Raw genomic sequence first — 25,223 nt, forward strand, 5'->3', positions numbered from 1 at the left:
ACTGCTCTCTTTATAGCTCTCGGTACTCAGGTCAGAGTGATCTTAGTTGGGTTCATGTGTGTTTGTGTTTCCTGCTTACGACAGAAAGAATTGACAGAGGTTTCCCAAAGTACACACATTACAAAACTTTTTTAAATGGTGAGGAAATAGAGTTGAAAGAAAGGGGGGGGGCTCAAAACAGAGTGAGTGTAGCAAGATCATTGCTGCTAACGGGCTGCAGTCACCCCCGAGCCCTTTAGAAACCAAGCAATAATGAAAAGGACACAGACACTTATACTGTCCTTTCATTGTCCCTAACGTGAGATTAACGTATGAACCCCTTTCGAAAAGATGAGATTACTCAGTGTTGACTCAAAACATTGTTACGAGACTCAAATACCTATAAGCCTCAAACGCCGGCAAACTTGGTATAAACACCCTCTATGCATAACTCTTAGAATATGCACACTTGGTTGAGTTACCTACTGCCATGTAATAACCTGCCCTCAAAACTTAATGGATGGAAACAACAGTCATTTTATTGCCTCTCACAGTTCTGTGGGTTGATGGGGGCTCAGCTGGGTGGTTCTTCTGTTGGTCACTGTTGGGTCTGTCGTGCAGCTGTGGTAGCTGGTGACTGGGGCTGGCACATCCATGTTGCTCTCCTCGCATTTCTGGCTCCTTGCTGGAGGTGTCAGTAAGGCTGGGACTTGTCTCTCTCTGCACACGAGTATCTTGGGCTTCTGCATAGCTTGGTGACTGGCTCTAAGTGCAGAGACCAACAGTGTGCAGGCACTAAGCAAGCCTCTGCTTGCATCATGTTGCTCATGTCCTATTGGTCAGAGCAGATCGCCCGGCCGAGCCCAGCATCAGTGTGGGAGGGGCGTATACAAGTGTTTAGACCAGAGAGGGACCACCGATGTTAACAGTCTACCGCAGTGCTTAATGTAAAACCTGTGAAATTTGAATTAGCAGCAGCGTTTACTCTGTGGAAGAGGTTGCTGTTCTGAAACTCAGGGGCTTTGAGTTTAACCTGATGTCATTTCGGTCTGCTGGGTGGTGTCTCAGCTCTCCCACCGCTTTCCTGATATTGAACAGCAATGAAAGCTTCTTCACACCTTTTTGGAGCACATAGCACGGGCAGAGGATTTACGCACTGAGTCCCATCTGTGGCTTTCTTGCTTGTCTGCAGCCACAGAGGTCTCAGCATTCGGCCTTCATTTGACTGGAAATACAAATTGGGCACCGACACAAAAATTGAGTGGCAGCGCTCAGGTGCGAGGTGGCCTGCCATTTGCTCCAGCACGTGCTTATTACATTTTGACTTGTATAAGTAACACACAATCAAGTTACCATAGATATTGAGAGAACCCCTGATAATATACTGATTAACCCCAGTTGGAGGAACACTGAGTTGGGGTGATTCACGGCAACACTCCGCAAAGTGGGGTCTGTGGGACTGAACCGCTTGCTACCAGTTTAGATAAGTGAGCCTTTGGGCACTTTGATGGCAGTTGGACACTGTGACCGCATCCAAGTGCACCATCAGTGGACATGGTACAGACCAAGACAGCAGTTGGCTACAGACTAGACATAAAAAAAGCTCATCCTTCACCACAGAGGGTTTGCTAGGGGCTGAATTAGAGCATCTTAAATAAAAAATAAACTAGTAACTCGGGAGAAACACAGCTGTGTGCAGCTCTCAAACCACAGGTGAAGCCCAGCAGAACACCAGTTGGGAATCTGGTTGCAAAGCCAGGCCTGTCACTGTGGGAAGGTGGGGACTTTGGTTAAAAATTTGACAGTTGTGACATCTTTTTATTTTTTTAAATTTATTTATTTTTGGCTGCATTGGGTGTTCGTTGCCGCCCACAGGCTTTCTCTAGTTGCGTCGAGCAGGGGCTACTCTTCGTTGCGGTGCGCGGGCTTCTCATCACGGTGGCTTCTCTTGTTGCAGAGCACGGGCTCTAGGCGCGCTGGCTTCAGTAGTTGTGGCATGCAGGCTCAGTAGTTGTAGCTCATGGCCTCTAGAGCACAGGCTCAGTAGTTGTGGAGCACGGGCTTAGTTGCTCTGAGGCATGTGGGATCTTCCCGGTCCAAGGATCGAACCCATGTCCCCTGCCTTGGCAGGCGGATTCTTAACCACTGTGCCACCAGGGAGGTCCCCAGTTGTGACAGCTTAACAGCCCCCTCACCTCAGAGTATAGTTGAAGAGCAAATAAGATTGTATGTTGTTAAATGAGGCAATGAAAAGCCAGGTCGGCTGGGGTGGGCCACAGAGTCAGGAATCTCACTAGGTGAGGTATGTCTGGGCCCAAGGGCATGGGAGAGGGCGTTTTGGCTCATTTGGCCTTTCCCCTCAGTGAGGAGAACACGCCACTGGACCTGGACGACCACGGCGGCAGAACCTTCCTCCGGGTCCTGCTCCATTTGACGATGCACGACTACCCACCCCTGGTGTCAGGGGCCCTGCAGCTCCTCTTTCGGCACTTCAGTCAGAGGCAGGAGGTCCTGCAGGCCTTCAAACAGGTAGGTCGGGTTGCTGTGTGTGTGTGTGTTTGTGTGTGTTGTTGGCATTGTCTGTCTGAGAGGCTGTTGTGAGTCACTAATGAATTGCATTCGTTCAGGTTCAACTGCTTGTTACCAGCCAAGATGTCGACAACTACAAACAGATCAAACAAGACTTGGACCAACTGAGATCCATCGTGGAGAAGTCAGAGCTTTGGGTGTACAAAGGGCAGGGCCCCGACGAGGCCATGGACGGTGCATCTGGTGAAAATGAGCATAAGAAAACAGAGGTGGGTGACACACAAGTTACGCTGCAGGAGGAGATGGATGGGGTCCTCAGAACAAGTAAATGTCCTCCTCCGGTTTTAGATAAAAATGCAGATTATAGGATGGGCTTGATTCTCAAGAGGTCTGCTTATTAACAGGGTGACAGCCATTCTTCCAGGAAGTGAGCTACAAATCCAAGTTCAGCGTCATCTCTCGTGCCACCTTGGCCCATGTAGAACAGACTTTGAGTGAACTAGCACCAGGTGTCCCTTGCAGACGCACTTGGGAAAGAACCTGTTCTCCAGCCATGCCTGGACCATCATCCTCTCCCCCATCGGTGCAATAATGTGCATCCTCTCCCATCGGAGGGGAGCTGAGTTGTGAGCAAGTGAATGACAGGCACAAACCCAGCATGGCAGCTGGAAAACGCTGCAGAACTCCTGTTCTTTCCTAAATTGTGATGCTAATCCTAACAAACAGACAGGAACCTAAGAGTTGTACAAACCCCACCCATGTTCATCTTGGTTCCTAGGAGGGGAATAACAAGTCACAGAAGCATGAAAGCACCAGCAGCTATAACTACAGGGTGGTCAAAGAGGTAAGTGCCCCCTCTTGAGCTTTTCCCTTCATGGAAAGTGTAACAGGGAGAAAGTAAACCTCTGAGGTTAAGTGCATGGGTTTTATGTCAGATCTTGGTTCAGATCCAGCTCTGCCACTTACTATTTGTGTGTCTTCAGTCTCCTCACCTTGTATAGGTGCCGCCAGCACCTATACTGCTGCAGGTTTACAGGTGAAGGAAGAGTTAAGTGGTGAAATTGTCAAGGATTTACCTCAGCGGCTGGCACGTAGTACCCACCAATGAGAACCATAGTTCTTTAGGAATCTTTGCATAGGGTAGTTCAAAGTTGGGAGGTTGGAGCTTGGTGTTTTTTACCCTGGAGCAAATTCTTCCCAAGTCCTTGGCAATGATGCCGAGTCATATCATTTTAGGAGCTCTGAAACCATCCCACTTGCTGATGGAGCCGTAATCCATTGGTTATTCTGGAAGACTTGTTCTTAGCCGTATGTGGCTTTGGTTTAATACAATCAGTAGGGATACTACAAGTTAGAGGAGTTTCCCTCGTCTTATGTTCTTAATATACTGTGATCCTTTTGCCTTTCTGTCCACACCACCCCCTGCAATCTTTTTTCCAACTACACTTCCTAGTTTTCTGAGATTGATTTCTTTTTTCTTAAAAAATTTTTTTTCCAACTTTGAGGTATAATTGACAAAATTATAATATACTTGACAAAGTGATGATTTGATATACATATGCATTGTGAAATGATTACCACAGTCAAGTTAATTAAACATCCATCACTCACAGAGTTAGGTTTTTTTGGGGGAGCCGGTGGGGGGAGATAAGAGCGCTTGAGATCTACTCCCTTAGCAAATTCCAAGTCTACAGTGAGGTCTCATGAGCTGTAGTCACTAGGCTGTATGTTAGGTCCTCGGAACTGAGATGGGGGTCAGAGGAGAATCTTTGATGCTTTCTTTGTACCAGATTTTGATTCGACTCAGCAAACTCTGTGTCCAAGAGAGCGCGTCGGTGCGGAAGAGCAGGAAGCAGCAGCAGCGCCTGCTCCGGAACATGGGCGCCCACGCCGTGGTGCTGGAGCTGCTGCAGATCCCCTACGAGAAGGTGGGCGCCCGCATCCGCGGCTGCCGCTGCATGGGGGGCGGGTTCCTGGGTCTCCCCAGACCCTTCGCACTTGGGAACGGTTGGTGCAGAAATGAAGCTGATGTGACGACTGTCACTATAAAGCAGTCTCAGGTAGTTTATATGAAACAAATAGAGCATCCTAACAATGAAGCAGAACCACCCATAACCTCCCTCCACTTGGAAGATTCTATAAAGAAGGAGCAGCCTATGTATTCTCTCCTTACTCCCATACCATGCTGGATGGGGACAGCTTGGTCTGAATACAAAGGTCTGATGACAGCTGTCTCTGCACATGGGCTTGTGCTGTACAGTTTCATCTGCAGTGTTGCTCAGACATGTAAGCACTACAAATTATTAAATGCATGGGGGGACATGGGACTCACCCACTCAAGGTCCTCACTCATATGTTGACAACTGGTTGAGTTGGATCTATCAGATACTGCTTGGCCCTAAGTCTTCTGGTCTGTTGCTAGCCGTTACACTGCGTCTCCCATTTTTCATGTGAGCATTTGGCATTACTAGTGATGGGATTGAGGGAAGGAGGATAACATTTGCATCCGTGTGGCCTGACAGGGCACTTTCAGAAGCATTCATTCAAGCTTCTAAAACCCAGTATGGCGATCTTGGTGTTGCCACGTGATAGATGAGGAGACTGAGGCTTGGGGAAGTTTAGAGTCCAAAGGCATAGACGCTGGTCTCTTGAGTTTGCCAGTGGCTCCCAGTGAAGTGAAGTGGCTCCCACTCGCTAGTGAAGAGTCGCCTGAAGAAGGTTCCCCGCCTAGTGCTTGCAGGGTGCCAGGCACTGTGCTGAGGCCTTTACGTCATTTGCTCATTTAATCCTCAGGACACCCAGATGAGATCGGTGGTACTATTAGAAGCCCCATTTTAAATGAGAAAACTGAGGCCAGAGAGGTTTAGTAACTTGCCTGGAAGGCCCAGCTGCACCTCGCAGAGTCAGCTCCGCTCACCTGTGGAGCCCGGGCCTTGGACCTCTGTGCCTTCCACCTTACCTGTACCTCACTTTTGTAGGTAACACACCTTTACCTGCTGCCCTGCACTTTAGGAAGTTCCCTGCCAAGGCCTCCTCCTCAGTCACGGTGCCTGTGTGAATCAGATGAGTCAGGCCTTTCACCAGCCGCCAGTAAAGCACAAGTTTAATCCCTCCAGTAGGTCAGGTACTTAACTACGTTGGAATTAATGTAGACAGGTGTGGGTGTCATCCAAACGTGGCTGACATTTGGACTAGAAAGAGCAAGTGGGTTTACCTCCCTCTGTGTAAAGAATGTGAGGAGGGAGTTTGCTGGCCTTGGCTTTGCCTCATAATAACGTTTCCCTAATGAGAGACATTCATCTACAGAGCAGTGATGAATCGATCTATAGGAACCAGATTCGGTTGGAATTGGTGGCTCAGAGGCAAAAGATTGTGTGTGTGTGTGTGCGTGTAATTTGTCTGGTTTTTGGATGGGTACAGTCATCCCAGTGTGTGAGAACAGTGGAGGGATTCCTATTAACAGGTAACCTCTTGTTACGTCTTTATGAGCTTACTTGCCCTGTAACAGTCTGCTTCGAAGGCCAGAAGCTTTTTAGTTAGCTTGTGCACCAGCAGATTCCTTTCTTAGCTGAAGAAGCGGAAGAATGCAGAGTGGTTCAAGGTTGCTGCGGTGTCTGTCTGTCCCAAACCCTCTGGTTTCTTAGAGCTAGAAGCTTTGCCCCTCTCTCTGTAAATGGGAGACAAATGTAATACCCGTTCTGTTGTTCTGAGACTTGCTAACAATGTCCTTTTAAATCTCCTGCTTTGTTCGATTGTCACACTGACAGCTCGGATTCCTTCCGTCAGCATTCTCGGCAGACGTCTTCTGTTTTCTCACAGGGTTGTTGTCTAGACCAGGGTGGGCGAACTGCAGACATGGATCACTTCCAGCCCACCACCTGTTTTTATACAGCATATGAGATAAGAATGGTTGCTACGTTTTTGAATGGTTAAATTTTCAGGGGTTATATAAGTTTGTGCGTAATGTCTTCCGTTTTGCTTTTTGACCCGTAAAGCCTTAAAGTACGTATCTGGACCTCTAAGAAAAAAATTTGCTGACACTCATTCTAGACCAGTACCAATAGCTAACGTTTACTGAGTCATTACTGTCTAAGCCCTTGACATGAATTTTCTCATTTAATCGTCGTAACCGCAGTAGGAAGTGTGTGCGTTATTAGCTCCATTTTACAGATGAGGAAACTGAAAGGTTAAGTCACCTGCCCAAGGTCACACAGCTTGGAAGTTGTAGACCTGGCATAAGGGCTAGGCAGCCTGGTTTCAGGGCCTGCATTCCCAAACACTACACTTTCTGGCCCTTGAAATGAGGCAAAGTATGTGCGATGACTTAGGAAGATGACGCGGGCTCTATGAATCTGAGGGATGATTTCCATTTAGGGCCTTTTTACTATTGTAAATGGTGGCTTGTTTAGAACTGGGCAGAGTGGCAAGAGGTTTTATATAATTGTCTTGTCATAGGCATCCAACTCTTTACAAATACTGAGTGTATTTTTTTTAATTGAAGCATAGTTGATTTACAATATTATATTAGTTTCAGGGGTACAGCAAAGGGATTTAGTATCTTTATAGATTTTGCTCCATTAAAAGTTATTATAAGATAATGGCTATACTTCCCTGTGCTGTACAGTATATCCTTGTTGCTTATCGAGTGTGTGTTTTTGATATATGAAATGAGAATATCGTAATGAACCATGTGAAATGCTTGAGACACATACTATCCTGATTTTATAGGTAGGAAAACTAAGTCTTAGGTTAAATAATGTTCCTGAAGTGACAGGGAAAGGAGTTAAGACAGATACCTGTGCCCTAACTTAGAATCTAAAGAGATTTCCACTGTGCCACGTTAGCTACTGCCAAAAGTTAGTGTGTCCACAGGTTAAGGCAACTTAAAAATGTATGCCCGAGAGCTGGGGAGGTGTGGGTTTATGGCCAGTGAGGAAGTTGGCTCCCATCTGCTGTCCGTCTGTCTTTTCAGAAGTAGGGGGTTCAGAGATTTCAGCCGTTGCTAGACAGTGGAATTCCAGACACTTCCTCTTAGCTTTCTATTGCCCTTTTCCCCAATAAAATCATTTCATTTCTGCCCAAAGCTAGTGGGAGAGAATTCACTTTTCTCCATGAAGTATAGACAAGTTGTTGGCTTCTTTGCAGGGTCAGCAGTGCAGTCCCCCAATGTTTTCACACAGCCCGCCCCCAGCAAACACCCCCAGAGCCCCACATTAGTCGGAGGGGATGGGGGCGTCATCGAACCTGGCCTAGAGATCAGTGCTTTCTCCTGTCGACCTTCTCTAGTCAAAGGCATAGCCCTGTTTTCAACCTGCTTTTTGTCTCTCTCCCTCCACACAGGCCGAAGACACCAAGATGCAGGAGATAATGAGGCTGGCTCACGAGTTTCTGCAGAATTTCTGTGCTGGCAACCAACAGAATCAGGCTTTGCTCCACAAACACATAAACCTGTTTCTCAACCCAGGGGTAAGACTGGAGGCCTGTCTGGAAATCTGTGTGGGGAGGAGGGTGGGGAAGCAGGAAGCGAGAAGAACACCTTGTTCTTTTGCTGTTGTGGCCGCTGGGACTTGTTATGAGGCAACATTCATTCCAACGGAGAACATTTTGATCAACACTCAGGAGGATGTAAATACTCCCCATCTTTTTGGGAAAAAAGGTAGAAGGAGGGAGGAAGAGGTGGTAGATGCAAAGGTAAGATAAATTGATATTTTTTCTTAATAACAGTCCTCATTACATCAAACTCCAGCCATAGCAAAGTACTGATTCTCACAGCCCAGGCACAACCTCCTAAGGTCACGCATCAAGTTTTCTGTGTTTATACGAAACATCATATATCCATGTAAAACATAATTATGTTACATTTTAGTTAAATATGTTTTTAAAAAGATATTAAATATGTAATATGCTTTTTTTAAAAGAAGGTGGTGGTACACTCCACCCATTGTTTTGCATTTTGCTTTTTTCACTTAACACATCTTGGCTTTCTTCGCAAGTGAAAAATACATAAACTTTTCTCATTCATTTTTCATGGCTAAATGGCATTCTGTAGAATGGCTGTAACTTTTTTTAGACCATTCCTGTATTAATGGACAATTAGGCAGTGTCTGATTTTGGCTTGTGAACAGTACTGCAAAGGACATCTTTGTACATGAACACACCCTCACATACACACACAGAAACACACAGAAACACTCACTCATCCGTACTGCTGGAGCTTTCCAGGAAAAGGACTACTGCGTTGTAGGGTAATGTTCCCTCTTTGTCAGGTTAAGAAAAAGAAAAGGCAAAAAATGAAAAGGTTACAGCCCCCTACCTCATACTAGTCATAAAACCCAATAACTCAGTAAGTCTGGGTAAAAAGTAGAAAATTAAGCTTCTAGAAGAGAACATGAAAATACCTTCATGACCTTGTGGAAAGGGAAGTTTTTTCACACAGTATGCAAAGAGCACTAGTCATCAAGGAAAATATCAATAAATTGGACTTCTTTAAAATTAAGAACTTCTATTCATCAAATGACACCATTAAGTTAGCAAAGACAAGCCAAAGAGTGGGAGAAGACACAGCGTACGAGTCCAGCAACGAGTGCATACCCAGAATAGGTATCAAACTCAGGAGAGTCCATAAGGAAATTCACAGCCCACTTTTTTAAATGGACAAAAAATTTAACAGTGGGACACTCCACAGTAGAGGTTATCCAAATGACCAATAACTATGACAAGGCCCTCAACATGGTTAGTCATCAGAGAAATGCAAATCAAGCAAGATGCGTACAACAAAATGTGACTCAAATGAAAAGACTGACATTACTAAGTATTGACAAGGATACAGAGTACCTGTAATATAGAATGTAAATTGGTAACATCTTTCAAAGCTGTTTGGAAGTATCTTCCAAAGCCAAACATATTTAAACTCTGCAACCCAACAGTTCGACTCTTGGGTATAAAGCCAACAGAGATGCATACATTGTGTTTATCAGAAGACATTTAGAAGAATGTTCAGAGCGGCACTGTTCACACTGTTCATCGTATTTGTCATAAGAATTGTGTAACTACTTACTCTTAAAATTGGATACTCCCCCAGATACCCATCAACAATAGAACAGATCAGTGCATTGTGGTATAGTCATGCAATGGGATGTACATAGCGGTGACAAGGAACAAACTAGTAATACATGCAACAACACGGATGACAACATGCAAAAGTAACGTGGAACAAAAGAAGCCAGGTAGAAGAGGATGCATGAGGTTCAAGAACAGGCAAAACGAATCTATGGTTGTCCAAGTCAAAATAGTAGTAAAACTGGGGGGTGGGCCATAAAGGCAACCTGTTTTATTTCTTGATCTGGGTGTTGATGGTCCCTCTGGAATTCATTCAGCAGAAAACTAATGATTAGTTTAGTGCCCTATGTGTTTATTGAAAAAGTTGAGTAAAAAGGAAGGGGGTACAGAAGCGAGAATGGAGAAAGATGCTTTCACGGGGTTAAATGCCCGCCTCTCTGTGTTTGTCGTGGACTCTTCTTTTTCTCACTTGGTCCTCTGCTCTGGCCTTCCTTTGACCATGTCCCTGTGCCCCTGCCCTCACTCTTGTGCCAGATCCTGGAGGCGGTCACGATGCAGCACATCTTCATGAACAATTTCCAGCTGTGTAGTGAGATCAACGAGAGAGTCGTCCAGCACTTTGTTCACTGCATTGAGACTCACGGTCGAAACGTCCAGTATATCAAGTTCTTGCAGACGATTGTCAAGGCCGAAGGGAAATTCATCAAAAAGTGCCAAGACATGGTCATGGCTGAGGTGACAACTATGGATTTGTATATATCTTCCTCTGGTGTTCCGTAGGAGCTTAAAAATTATTTAATTTTATCAGTATGAACTGGCACCCTGTCCAGGAGCCATAGGAAGGGACAGAAAGTAATTGTGTGTGTGTGTGTGTGTGTGTGTGTAATCATGTGTTTGTGAGCTTAAGCTATAGATACAGGCAAGAGTCTGATCTAGTTTTTTGTAGCAATAAATCTATTTATTTTAAGGATCATTGGCTTGGATTCTTCTGAGAGGGAAAAACACCCCCAGGAATACTGAACCAAAATACAGTGGATGGAGGTTAAATGTGGGTAGAACCCTTTGAGCCAGAGCATCCCTTCTTGTAGATTCTATGACTTTAAAAAAAAAATTATTCACCAAATTAATTAGCTGGAAAAATTGTTGCTTGATGATTCTCAAGGAGAAGCTGGTCAGTGGAATTGGGGCAAAGTCCCCCTTGGTTCTCTGTGGGACGTCAGTGTCCCATGGATGCTGTCTGGCCAGGAAGGTCCTCTGTCACTCCCGCAACTTCAGCGTCCGCATATGCTTGGTTTCATCCATCCTTCCACCTTTAAAAAAAAAAGGAATCTCAAGTAAATCCACTTAACACTTGGATTAATAATCTTATCTACATATATGATTTCAGTGAAAGGTGATGTAGTGTCATTACAAGTGTTGGCTCGACCTGGGATGCGAATGTTGGCTGTACCATGTCCCTGGCCGTGTAATTCGGGACGTGTTATTTGACTTCTCAAACCCTCAGTGTGGGTTTCTGTAAATGAAGGCATGGCGGTATTCACTTGAGGAGCTGGTAGGCAGGTTAAATCAGATAATGATGATAATAATAGCTACTGTTTATTGGAAGTCTGCTGTGCTACTCTAGTCGCTGTTGTAAGTAATCATGGTATCTGGCACATAATCAGAGTTCATAAAGGTTAGTTATTATTAAGTAAATAATATTGACCATATTTATTTTGACTTCTGTGCCGGCCCTTTTTGGATCTTTTGTATTTCATGCAGTGGTGAAATTGATTAATTCTTAAGTAGAGTTGTGAGAAGCCCCAGTCCCCGAGAGACAAGTTACGAATAGGATTGCCTTGACTCTTTGAGTGTTGAAAGGAAGGCGTATCTTAATTAGAACTGGATAATTTGTGATTGTGAAGAAATAAGGCAGCATATGAAAGAGTTGTAAGAAGAATACTTACAAGGCATGAAAAGGAGATGGAAACATTTTTAAAAACAAAAATCATAGCCTAATTATTAGTTTGGAAATACAAGTGCAAGGTTGAAATCTACATTTTTACCAGATACATGAATGCTGGTATGTAGACTTCCTCTTCCCCTGATAGTTTTTTAGGACTGTTGTGATATTTTTATATCTGTGAATGAAAATGATGCTGCTGAAGATTTATAGTTGTTTAGTAATATAAATGAATGAAATCTAGGTGAGTTCAGTAGTACAGGTGCTACTGGTTTTGGAAGGTAAATGCTAACAGAACATCTCTTTCTTTGTGAATAGATTTTTTTTTTTTAATGCTTCCCCCATCCCTGCAAACTTGTGCTATAAACAAGTCTTGTTCTTTTGATTATAGCTGGTTAATTCAGGAGAGGATGTCCTCGTATTCTACAACGACAGAGCCTCTTTCCAGACTCTGATCCAGATGATGAGGTCGGAACGGGACCGGATGGATGAGAACAGCCCTCTCATGTACCACATCCACCTGGTCGAGCTCTTGGCCGTGTGCACAGAGGGCAAGAACGTCTACACGGAGATCAAGTGCAACTCCCTGCTCCCGCTGGATGACATTGTCCGCGTGGTGACCCACGAGGACTGCATCCCCGAGGTGAGCGACTCTGTCCCCAGGATGGGTGGGCCCTGCTCGTGTCTCTCCTCGTGGTGTGTGGGGCTGTGGCTGGATGGGAGTATTCCGCTGACCTAGGTGGGACCTCACAGTTTTGTCACCTGCAGCTCATTTTGTCGTGAGATTTCCATTGGCTGAAAGAGCATCTTCTTGAGCATTGGTTTTGGGTGAGAGGAGTGATGGGGGAAGTAAATTTTTCCGTCTGTCTCCTTGAAGAAGAATGGGAAACTGCTGGAGGGCTTCAGCTCTGTGGAATGAATGATTCCACGTGTTGAGCAAAGAGCATTGACTTGAATGAACTTCTCAGAAATGAGAAAAACGGTGCATTGAGATACAGTTCATTCCAATGTAAAACTTAACTCTGTAAGTGTATTCTTTAAAACAAAAACTTGTAAAAATCATGAATGTCGACTATAAAATATTCAGGAACTACAGGTAACCAATAAGAAAATGAAAGTAATCTACCATTTCACTGCCCATAATAAATACCTCTTAGGTTTTTGAAGTAAATTCTTCCAGCTTTCTGTTTCCCTATTCATATACATTAGCTAGTAACAAAAAAATGGATCATACAGTATATCTTTGTATGTTTTAAAATATATACTCTTAGTTTATATTTTAAACTAAATATACATACATTTATATATATATAGCATATGTAGTATATATTAAATATATGTACTGTTTTTAGATTAATGTTTGGAAAAGTTAATACATTTTGAAAAATTCAAATAGCAAAGACCATAAAGGAGTAAACTATGAAAAATCTTCTTTACCTGTTCCCCACACCCCTCAGAAAATTATTTATTGGGTTCTTGTGTATCCTTTCGGAGTTTTGCATATAAACATTTATAAATATATATACTTTATTCTCCTGGCCCCCCCCCCTTTTTAACACAAAAGGTGACATTCCAGGTACATTCTTTTTTTCATATCAGTCCATAAAGAGATTCTACATTCCTTTTTTATAGTTGTATAAAATTTCATTGTACAGATGTACCATAATTGTCTTCCATGAATGTTGAACCAGCTTATTATATAATGTGATAATAATAATAAGAAGAAGGAAATAAAAAATTGAATTCTTCTCACAGTCTGGTTTATACAGTATATTATCAAACATTTGGATTCTCATATCCCTGATAGATGGATGTGGTATTTCGATATAGTTGTAATTTGCATTTCTCTTATTATGCATAAGTGAGGTATAATAGCTTGTTTTTTACCCATTTTTGTTTGAAATACAACCTAAGTACAGAAGAGTACATAGACGTGAATTGGGCAGTATAAGAATAATTACGAAGATAGCGGCTGTGTAACCACCACCCAGGTCAGGAAATGTGACTCTTTCCTCGCCTGTGTCCTTTTCCAGTCCCCAACCTTCCCCAGAGGGCTCCCTCATGGAGGTATAATTGTGAGGTGGCTCTTACGTAGTTTTCTTTGTACATCCCTCAACAGTATAATTCAGTTTTGCCCACTTTTGAACTTCCTTTATGCACTATTTTGTGCCTTTTCCTGTTCCGCTGTGTGGTGTTAGGATCCATCCATCCTGACATACGCACCTGTATTCATTTCCTTTGCTTTGGAGCATTGCTGTGTGTCATTGTCCCACAATATGATTTTCTGTACGTCTGTTGATGCTCATTTGGGTTATTTTTGCTTTCTGGCTGTTAGGACCAGTGCGTGTGTCCTGGCCCACAGGTGTATACATCTCTGCAGGGGGTGTACTTAGAAGTGCTGGGTCATGCAAGGTGCATTTCTTCCCTTTGACTTGATAATGTGAAGTGGTTTCCAGCAGTTACTCCAGTGGCCACCCCTCCCCCTAGATCTCTTGTTGCTCCCAGACCCTGCCAACCCTTGCTATTATCAGACCCTTTATTAGTATATATTTGTTTTCAATCTGGTGGGTGTATAATGATATCTCATAGTGGTTTTAATTTCTATCCTCTTGATTACTAAATGAGATTCAGTCCCTTTCCATATGTTGTTTTTGAGATTTGATATTCCTTTAAGTAAATAGCAGATCAGATTTTTTGCCTGTTTTTCCTTTGGCGTGGCCATCTTATATGCATAAATCTGTAGGAATTCTCTGTGGGGATATGCATTGCAAACAGCTTCTCCCAAATCGTGTCATTTAACTCTTGTAACAGTGCCATTTCATAGAAATTCTTTTTTTTTTTCTTCTTAGTTCCTTGATGAGGGATCGAACCCATGCCCCCTGCAGTGGAAGCACGGAGTCTTAACCACTGGACCACCATGGGTGTCCCAGAAATTCTTAATTTTAATGTAGTCAGACGTGTCCATCTTCTCTTCTGTGATCAGTGCTTTTTGTTCCATTCTTTACCTTGAGGTCATGAACATAATCTCTTCCAAAAGCTTTGTTTTTGAATTTTATAATAGTGAATTTTGAATATCAAAAAATCATAGAAGTTAAAGCGTTCAGGGGAAAATGGAATGACCATCATGGTCCATCCTTGTCACTATTAAAATGAGGGAACTAATCAATCCTGCACGTACTAAGTTGGTTTTTGAGAAAAGCCTGTTTCTCTCTTCCAGGTTAAAATTGCGTACATTAACTTCCTGAATCACTGCTATGTGGATACGGAGGTGGAAATGAAGGAGATTTATACCAGTAATCACATGTGGAAATTGTTTGAGAATTTCCTTGTGGACATCTGCAGGGTAAGTCTTTCTGGAGCTAAGGAGGCAGGGTGAGGGGGTACCTGTGGGTCTGGGTCACCCTGTGCTGTGCAAACGTAAGGACGCAGTCACGTAATTTCACCTCGCTGATTTGCAGCACAAGGAGGCACCTGGCTCTCGTATTTCCACACGTCTCATTTCTCTGGACCCTTTTACTCCTAGCTGAGAATAGATTTTACTTATCAAGCTTCAGGGAAGGTAGATTATTTCTGGTTTTCATATCACCCTTCATGGGTTGATTTGTGAATGATAACCTGGGACATACTAAAATCAAATTTATAATCTTTTCATTTCTTTGAGAATAAGTCTTTCCTCGAAGGACACCTTCCTGAGTGTGAACATTTATAATATCTCCTACAGTCTGGTGTCGAGCATCCTGCAAAGCATGTCACTTTCCGTCTTTTGCTTTCCTGACCCAGCCTTTGGGGTGGGCTTCAGTACTCTTGGTTTGGTTTTGCACTGAGCTTAATATTGGTTCTAAAGCTATGGGACTGCGACCTCACAGGGCGCTTTATGGATTTCATATGAGTTTTGTGGTGGTAGGGTTGGGGGGGAGGGCGCGTGGGGGGAAAGTAATTCAGTCCTTGAGAGAATGACTGTGGGATGAATACCAATTTCAGAAACGTGATGCTAAAAAGAAAAAAAAAAAGGTGCACTGGAGAACGCTAGAACGTGGTATTTTCTCCTGACTGTACAATTCCCAGTGTGAGACAAGGAGCCTGCAAGAACTTATTTTCCTTTTAATGAAGGACTATGTTTAATAATACCCTGGTGTTGGTGTCACAGATATATATATTGTTGTATTATTTAAATATGTATATATTTGTATCTCAAATTCTTCTTAGTCTTTTAATCCCATAAATCTGGGGGTTTAGGCTTGAAATGGAAGGCCTGCTTTGCCTCTTGAAATCAGGACTCCGACAAGTTTTCTGTGAAGGTCCAGATGGTAATCATGTTTGGCTTTGTGGGCCATGCGGTCTCTGTCACAACTACAACTCTGCCCTGGTAGCATGAGAGCAGCCATAGCAGTCTGGAAACAGATGGGCATGGCTGGGTTCCAATAAAACTTTATTTATAAAAACAGCCAGCAGCACTTAACTTGACTGACCCCTGCCTTAAATTGTTCAAAAATGCTGTAAAATCTGTTGCCACCTTTGTTCTCGGGATGTGTCCACAGACTGCTCATCACTGGGCTCAGAGCATGATAGCTAATAAAATTTGATCGTTTTACCCCTTACTTCATAATTTTTTATTATATACAATTTTATATCTCAAATTAGAGGACTAAGGAATTTGGTAATAAAACTTGATTTAATAAAATGATTTTTTTAAACCTGTTCTTCTATTGATAAATCTCTAACCTTATTCTACGCAGCGAAACTATGTAGAGTCCAGGTGATCTGAAGTCTCTCTTCACCCCAAAACGTATACAATTATCCTGAGTCACAGCCCACTATTTTCAACAGTACTGCATATCAGCAGAATTTTTATTGAATGGAAGAGTGTTGTAGGTTTGGAGAATATCATGCACAGTGGACCTCAGTGGTAATATTTGATTCAGGATCTTAATTATATGCTTTAGGAAACTATGGCCTAGGGAAGATGAATGGCTTAAACAGTTTACTTTTAGGGACAATGTAGACAATTGTAGTTATTATGCCTCTTACCACCTTTTGGGTTTTAGATTTGCCCCAAGTTGGTAGGAATTGGGAAGCGATGGCCTTGTAGGTCCCACACCAATTTTAATGTTCTGTGATTCCACACCATGATAACCAAGTTGATCTGTTTCTCTTCTTCCATGATTTATTTTTTATCATTGGTGTCTCTTAAGGGGAGAAGTACTGACTTTGCAGGCTTTTACTTTTCCTTTGTTAAGGGTAATTAGCAGGAATAGTCACAGATTTCTTAATTTTACAACTGGTGTGCAGGTTTTGGTATAATGTCTAAAGTGTCCAATTGTCCTCCAGGCCTGTAACAACACAAGTGACAGGAAACACGCAGACTCAATTTTGGAGAGGTATGTCACCGAAATTGTCATGAGCATCGTTACTACGTTCTTCAGTTCTCCCTTCTCAGACCAGAGTACGACTTTGCAGGTAGGAAATACAAGTGTATTGATAGATGCAGGGTATTCACAATAGATATTTGGCAGCTGGAGTTGGTGCAGATTCGGGACTGAGCGGCTATAGATGAGCCACTCTGCAAAGCATTGCTACAGATGCTTTTCTCTTTGTGGAGAGTGGTTTTTACAGGATCCCTTGGATAATCAAGTACCTGAGAATGATTTTCGGTCCCAGATGGTTCTATTGGTTGTTGATTTTCTCCTTAAAATGCCTTCTTCCCTCCCCCACCTTTAATCTTGTTGATTCCTTACCTCCAATCTTAGAAAGAGAAGCAGCTTTCAAATGAATGCTAGCGTGTTATTAACACTATTGAAAAATATGTCCGGAAATCTCCATTTTAACTTGAAGTGTGTGCCTAGAGTTCACCAGAAGGGGTACGTGGCAGCCGGGCGTGAGAAGTCCTTTAGCCTTGACAGCAGGGCTGCCGCGTTACACCGGCCCCAGCACGTGCTGCTCGCATGGAGCCCCCGGAGTCGTGCGATGCAGCAGCCTTGCGTGCTGATTGTCGGTGTAGTTAGAGTTCCAGAGATTTGAATCCCTGCATCTGGGAGGTGTTTTTATTATTCTTTTACTTGGAAAAATCGCTCTTCTTTTTAGAACTGATGTCTGGGTCCGTGGCTGTGGGAGTCTTGCTGCAGGTCTGTGTGTACAGCCTGCAGAATGAAAGCGGGACTTGGTCTCCAGTGGTCAGAAGAGCAAGAGTAACCATCCTTGTCATGCAGATAGATGGAGGCTGTCCTGGGGTCGATGGGTGGCCCAGGGTGGTTGGAGCGTAGACAAATAATCTTAAGGTAAATTCTCCAAGAGAAGAGTGATTCATGGTCAGTATAATATCACTGATACATTTATCAGATATTGCTATATTCCATTACCTATGTAAAGGAGGTCATCTTACAGATGGTACAGATGGTATTATCCCCACTTTGCAGCTGAGCAAAGTGAGGCTCAGAGGATTTAATTACCATGCTCAGCCATGGTCACAGCTACTACCTGGCAAAACCATGATTTCAACCCAGGCCTGTCTGACTCTAAAACTTGAATTATGGGATTTTTAGTGAGATATGTTTTCTTAGGGACTGTTGGTAACCTTCTATTTAATTGAGCGTCACTGCTAGCTTTTAGTTATCTCTAAAGCAGCGGTCCCAACCTTTTTGGCACCAGGGACTGGTTTCGTGGAAGACAGTTTTTCCACGGGGTGGCGGGGTGGAGGATGGTTCCGGTGGTAATGGGAGCGATGGGGAGGGCAGATGAAGCTTCGCTGGCTTGCCGCCGCTCACCTCCTGCTGTGCGGCCCGGTTCCTAACAGGCCGTGGACAGGTACCGGTCTGTGGCCCGGGGGTTGGGGACCCCTGCTCTGAAGTATCATAAAGTTAGAATGAGACTTTTAGAATATCTGTACATAGTTTTTGTGTAATTGGGGAACAGGAACTTGTTAGATCCCAAGCACATGAGTTGCTGGAGGCCAGAACGTGCTCCTTACCAAGTGCTGTTCTACAGAGCCAACTGCTTTGGTTAGTCCGGTTGGACTTGCATAGTGGCATAGTTATGCAGTTGGACTTGCATAGTGGCAATTGCTATGGCAAAGCCCATTCTCCTAGAGATTGTGAAACAGTAGTACAAGACCAAATGTCAGAGTAAACCAATCAAATTAATTTAATGGAAACCATTCAACAGGAATTTGTGTTTTTGGTTTTTCATCTTGGTCCCCCTGCTGTCTCCTTCCACTGCCTCGCTCTGAAACCAATTTTAAGCCAATGAACAGGCAGGAGTGGTCAGAGAAATAAATCTTCAACATAAATGTTATGTAAGTCCCTAGCAAGGCCCAGGTTGTCTAAGCCTATTTAAAATACAAAGTCCAAGCTGGATTTCTAGAATATTTATTTTCAAGGATTACCATTTTTGAAGCTGTCCTGACCTGTCTTACTTTATCTGTTGAAAAGCCGATGTCGTGCTCCCCAGCTAGATTTGTACCTTCGTCCTTCCTTCCTTCCTGGTTTTGCTTCCTTCCTTCCTTTCTTTTAACCCACATTTGTGAGGGAGGAAAATGGTGGCCTGGGATTGGGCTGCGCTGCATTTAAGGTGCCAGTGGAATGTCCGTGAGGCAGCTGGAAATGTGGGATCCGGCAGCAGCAACAGAACTTTGGAGGCTTTTATAGCAGCTCGGAGCTGGGTTCCAGCCCTCACTGCTCCCCTTCCCAGCTCTGTGAACTTGGGTAGATCTCGAAACTTCAGAACCCCATTTCTTACTATAACAGGGTTATAGTATCAACCCTGCAGATTATTGTGAGAATTAGAGTTAATGTTTATGAAAATATAGCATAGTGCCTGGTACACAGTAGGTGCTCAATAATTGGCAGTTTGTACTGTGTCCTGCTAGACGGCAAGCTCCAGGGGGGAGGGCAGAGAGGTGTCTCAGATACTGTTCTATCTCGAGCACTGTGCCTGGCCCCTGGTACATGTTCATTTGTTGAGTGAGTTAAATGAATCAGGGAGACTCAGGAGAGGGAAGCGTTGTAAAGTCCAAATATAAACATTGGCTAGTTCAAGTCTCAGCTGGGAAAATGAAGGGGTTGACTAGAAGGGAACTGGGCAGAGCGCAGATAATTAAGGACAGTTTGTAAAAGAGACCAGAGGAAGATCAAGGGGTTATCTTACGGTCAGAATGGGATTCACGAGCAAAGCAGGGCCTTAAGAACTAAGCAGGGAAGAATCTCAGGAAGAAGGTGATGGGCAGCCATGTTCGTTAGCCCAAGAGGTTGCGCGAGCTGATGCCCCCAGGTTGTCCCTAAAAATGGATAATTAGGAATCAGCTCCTCTGGCCGATTTATTCATCTTTTGTTTATTCAGAGGCCAGATGGGAATAGAGCAGATGCTCAATAAATATTGGTTCAATTGAATTCATTTAGTCGAAGGATTTGTTTTCTTTGAGTTAGGCCATTGAGTTCCCATCCCAACTCCACGCACATTAGCCAGTAGGGTGGGTGATGATACCACTGCTTACTTCACGGGGTCAGGGGTTGGTCAGATGAGGTGTGTATAAAGCACTCAGCACAGGGACAGGCAGGGAAGAAGTGTTCTCAATCAACAGCTGCTCTCAGTGGACCCATTGGGCTCAGGAGCTCCGTATCAGGGCTTCTCAGCCAATTTCTCAGGCTCCCTGTGTTCCTGTTCTCTATTAGTAACACAGATGACTGTCTTGGTGGGCTGTGAGGTGCAGAACAGAAAGTATTCCCTCAAGAAAGTAATGAGATTCTGGTTTGTAGGTGAACTTAGTAGAAAGAGCACAGATTTTGGGCATCAGAGAGCCCTGAAGATGACTCACTGCTTGGCCATCACTTCATTCTTTTGGATGCTTTCTTTTAACCTTTCTGAGCTTTTGTTTTTCATTTGTGGTATTAAGGTAACTCCTCTGTCATAGGACACTTACCAAGGCCCCAGTGAGCTCTTATGTGAAGTGTGTGGTACTTAATAAGTGAAAGTTATCTGGACGGTGTTTATAGAGGAGGTTCTAAACTTCTATTAACCTGTTTTATTTTTTTAAATTTTAACTGAAATATAGTTGATTTACAGCGTTGTGTTAGTTTCAGGTGTACAGCAAAGTGATTCAGTTCTACACACACACACACACACACACACACACACACACACACACACAAACACGTATTCTTTTTAAAATTCTTTTCTGTTATAGGTTATTACAAGATACTAAGTATAGTTGCCTCTGCTATACAGTAGGTCCTTGTTGGTTATCTATTTTATATATAGTAGTGTGTATAGTTTATTCCCAAACTCCTAATTTATCCCTCCCCACTTTCCTCTTTGGTAACCGTAAGTTTGCTTCTATGTCTGTGAGTCTATTTCTGTTTTGTAAATAAGTTCATTTGTATCATTTTTTTTAGAGTCCACATATAAGTGATATCATAACCTGTTTTAATTTCTTACAGTAAATTTCCTTTCCCCTAGCACTTTTCAATTGTTTTTCTTTTATCTAAGAAACTTCTCTAGAGTTTTTTCTGTACTTTTTTTCTTTGCTGTATTAACTCCTCCTGTTTTTCGGAAGGGATCTGCAAGTACTTTCTCCTAAAAATTAAAGAGCAGTGGAGTAGCTTACCATACACAGTGACCTTTGCCTTGCAGGTCTAAAGCTACTCTGATCCAGGTAGCTTTGGATGAAGGCCAAAATTATAATTTTCAAATGCACTCAGGAAGTCAGTGTCAAATTGATTAAGTCGTAGTTTGAGTTCTTTTATTTTAAAATGAGTACAAATTTATACCGTCAGAGAGAGGAATAAATCCTACTCTGTAGTTAACTCGCAAGTACTGATCTGTAGTAAATGAACACTTGTGAAGAGTAGCCATCAGAACTAGCTTCTCCTCATGTCATTGAGACACTGCCAGAAATAAAGAAGTAAGGAGCATTCTAGGTGAGATTCACTTACAAGTTTGTTTATGCTGATTAAAAATATAGGTTCTACTCATGGAATATAACATCTGGAAACAACTTTGGGGGTTCATTGGCCTCAATCCCTGTATTTTATATATTGCACGAAGTTAAAGCTCAGAGAAGTGAAGTGATTTGCCTACAGTCACACAGCCAGTCGGTAACTAGACAAGAACACCTGTTTTCAGGCTGTGATATTCTGCTGCTCCTTCCGGTGGTCAGACTTAGCATCAAGTTTGTGCATTGCCTTAAAATGCTTCTGACTTTTTTTCCCTTGGCCAGGCCACTTCTGGAATCCAGCTCATCACTGGTCACCCCTTCCCACTCTTGCATAAGGGTCCATGAACCCGTGGTTCAAGGCAGTGTCTGTTTCTGACCAGTGTATCAATCGCTCACAAATAAAAGTCTTCACGTCGCCTTCCTCTTGGCTTCTCTTTCTCGCAGACTCGCCAGCCCGTCTTTGTGCAGCTGCTGCAAGGTGTGTTCAGGGTTTACCACTGCAACTGGCTCATGCCGAGCCAGAAGGCCTCAGTGGAGAGCTGCATTCGGGTGCTCTCTGATGTAGGTAAGACACCAACTCAGGTGGGATTTAACATGATGAAAATGCGTTGCCCAGTGGTAATAAAGGCCACCCTGGATGGAGCAGTGGCTATAAAGCTCTGTGAGGCTTCCGCACCCGGGAGGCTGCAGAGCCAGAACTGGAGCTGAGATCTTCTTGATTCTTAAACCTCCCTTTCATCTTTCCAAGCCAGCACCTGCCAAAGTCCAGAGCCAGAAAGTCCCAAAGAAAGATAGTCTTTGAAAAACAAGATTCCACGGTTAAATGTTAGGCAACTCTTGGCAAGTCACAGAGCTCAAGTTTATTCAAGGCCCTGGGAAGCCCCTTGTTCAAGAAAGTAATTTGTTTAATCCGGTAAACATATTTGACCACATGGAAATTTTTTTTCGTGCAAAGCACATGTCCAATCCTGTGGAACGCCCTTTCTCAGAAATGGTGCACTGCTCCCTTCTGCCTCTTGATGATAAATGCTTCTCCATCCCCTCCCCCCAACCTTGTATCACCTCTCATAGGCAGCTTTGAAAGGAAGTTACAACCATTACTGCTCCCTTCACCCTGATCTTGTCAGACTCTGTTACTTTGCCCTGTTCCACCCCCTCCCCATACATGCTATGCAAAGGGATAATCTTCCTGCCTAAATTGAGAAGGGTTGTCTGTCTCTAGTAGCTGTTAAGATTTCTGCAGACACCAGAAAAGACAAGTGGGGTTCTTAGCACTGTTGAGTAGCTGTCCAGCAAGTATAGATTGTGTTTACTAGGGCTCATTGCCCGATTTCAGTCATCCCTGCCTGATTTCCTTTACACTCATATGGCGGGTATTTGTGTCTTTTTATTATTTACATGGCACTATTTCACAGAAAGAGATTAGGCTTTTGAAAGTGTGTACGTTACAGATTATAGGTTCGTGGTGTTATATCTCTCAAATACGGTTCTGTGATGGGCTCCCCAGGTAGCCCTAAATTCTGCCCATGTATGATCCTGCAACTTAAGGTTGTTGGTTAAAACTTGGGCAGATCTCTGAGTTCCCTAGCCCAGTAATCATCAGAGAGAGGAAATGTTTTCATAGTCTTGGCCGTGATGAGAAAAGGCAAGGAGAGCTGGTATTTGTGAAACAGCAGAGCATGAAAACTGTACAACCCATTAACCCCAGCACTTTTTTGCTTCTACTGGTATGAAGCTTTGAAGACAGGGAATAGTTGTCTTATTTTTTTCCATGTTGTTGGATTTCGCATATGGAAAAAAGGATTGTTCGTCTAGTTATTTTCCTTTTTTAAATTTTTTTATTTTGCAATCATTTTAGATTTATAAGAAAGTTGCCAAGTTAACACAAGAGTTCCCATATATCCCTCACCCAGTTTTCCCCGCTGTCAACATCTTACATTACCAGCTACGTTTGTCAAAACTAAGAAGCTGACATTGGCCTGTTGCTATGAACTAAACTTCCAGACTTGATTTGGTTTTCACCACTTTTTTCCACTATTGTCCTTTTTCTGCTCCAGGATTCAGTGTAGGCTACCACATTGCATTTAGTTGTCATGCCTCCCCAGTCTCCTCTGGTCTGTGACGGTTTCTCAGACCTTCCTTATTTTCTATGACCTTGACAGTCTTGAGATGTCCTAGTCAGGTGTCTGTAGAATGTCCCCCATTGTGGGGTTTTTCTTTTTTTTTTTTTTTTGCTCATCTGGTTACTTTTTTTTTTTTTTTTTAACATCTTTATTGGAGTATACCCCATTGTGGATTTGACTAATGTTTTTCTCATGATGGGACTGGAATTGTCCTTTTTTGAAGGAAGTAAAAAAAAAAAAAATACAAGAGCCTATATGGAAAGAATAGCTTATGTCATTGTAAATATTATCTTTTGTACTATGTTTGGCTTAAAACAGCATTTTGTAGATTGTTGAAAGAATACCAAACTGGAGAATTTTTAGAAAAACAGTTTACTGGCCAAATGAGTTCCCTGTCTTGATAATTCTTAAAATGTATGAACACATCTGAGACCCTAAGAAGCTATTCATTGAGGAAGCCCCTTGAACTTTGACTTTGAGTTACCTAAACTGTATGACCTTGGAGCATTATAAATTCCCTCAGAGCTGCTGCCCCTCAGAATTCACATTGGAAAACCCGACCTAACAGGTTATGAAGTTCAGTTGAGCTACTCCGTATCCGCACTCATGTTACAGGCGTGGAAACATCTGCCTGCTGGTTGGTGGGGGGGAGTTGTCTGTCTCTAGGGTGTCTCCCATCAAAGTTGTAGGCTCACGAGTCCCCTTTCTCCTGTACAGCCAAGAGCCGGGCCATTGCCATCCCCGTGGACCTGGACAGCCAGGTCAACAACCTCTTCCTCAAGTCCCACAACATCGTGCAGAAAACTGCCATGAACTGGCGGCTGACGGCCCGCAATGCAGCTCGCAGAGACTCTGTCCTGGCAGCTTCCAGAGACTACCGGAATATCATCGAGCGCTTGCAGGTAATGCCTGGTGCTGACAGAAGCGATCCTTCACCTGGCCTAAGACAGTTCCCCACACAGAAGTGCCTCCTTGAGCCAGAGAAAATCCAGGGTTGGCCACAGCGGGATGTCAGTATGGTGAGTGGACAGTCACATGCAATAATGTTTGTGGGGCTAGGAGTGCAGAGCTACTGGGGACCAGAAAAGCTCCTGACAAAGTCATGGTCTTTAGAGGTTATTCATTGATTTACAGATCTCTTTATGAAGAAGTCCCTCCTCTCTTACTAGGAAGGAGTACATCAGTGTTAGAAGAGGATGCTTAGAATCAGGGCATAACAGCTCCTTTTTGTTCGTCACCTTGGGATTTTAGCCTCTTGAGTCAGTAGGTAAACAAGTGTAATCATGACTTGAGAGAGGAGTTTTATATCAAAATGAGCCAAATGAAAATAAAAGTGTTATTAAATTCTAGCTAGAGTATACTCTTTTTTTTTCTTAGTACCTATGAAGAGATGCGCTCTCCCTTTGTTAAAAGGGAGAGTAGTGAGAATTAGATGATGTTAAACACTTAAACATACATCTTAATATTAACATCTTCCTTTGAACAAGCACCCCAGGTGATTTTCTCACAGGTGGTACATGGACCACAGTTGGAGAATCACAGATCCTTCAGATGAGCTCGGTGCAATGGTGCGGTCGTGAAGAGCGTGATCTCAGGCCAGTGCCTGGGTTCAAATCGTGGCTCTGCTGCTTAGAACTGCATAACCTTGGGAAAGTTACTTACCTTC

At 43.3% G+C, this 25,223-nt stretch overlaps 1 protein-coding gene across 1 annotated transcript in view; it reads left to right on the top strand.

The window, feature by feature from the left end:
- ITPR1 (inositol 1,4,5-trisphosphate receptor type 1) overlaps positions 1–25,223 on the top strand; it is a 319,709-nt gene that overhangs the window by 167,560 nt on the left and 126,926 nt on the right. Inside the window, exons 27-37 of the mRNA XM_061197169.1 lie at positions 2,347–2,508; positions 2,607–2,777; positions 3,287–3,352; positions 4,299–4,436; positions 7,849–7,974; positions 10,102–10,302; positions 11,901–12,152; positions 14,727–14,852; positions 16,838–16,966; positions 21,879–21,999; positions 24,275–24,459. Coding sequence (XP_061053152.1) covers positions 2,347–2,508; positions 2,607–2,777; positions 3,287–3,352; positions 4,299–4,436; positions 7,849–7,974; positions 10,102–10,302; positions 11,901–12,152; positions 14,727–14,852; positions 16,838–16,966; positions 21,879–21,999; positions 24,275–24,459 — 1,677 coding nt within the window. The remainder of the gene's footprint in view (positions 1–2,346; positions 2,509–2,606; positions 2,778–3,286; positions 3,353–4,298; positions 4,437–7,848; positions 7,975–10,101; positions 10,303–11,900; positions 12,153–14,726; positions 14,853–16,837; positions 16,967–21,878; positions 22,000–24,274; positions 24,460–25,223) is intronic.

Source organism: Eubalaena glacialis, chromosome 7, assembly GCF_028564815.1.
Source record: "Eubalaena glacialis isolate mEubGla1 chromosome 7, mEubGla1.1.hap2.+ XY, whole genome shotgun sequence".
In the NCBI taxonomy this organism is placed as follows: Eukaryota; Metazoa; Chordata; class Mammalia; order Artiodactyla; family Balaenidae; genus Eubalaena; species Eubalaena glacialis.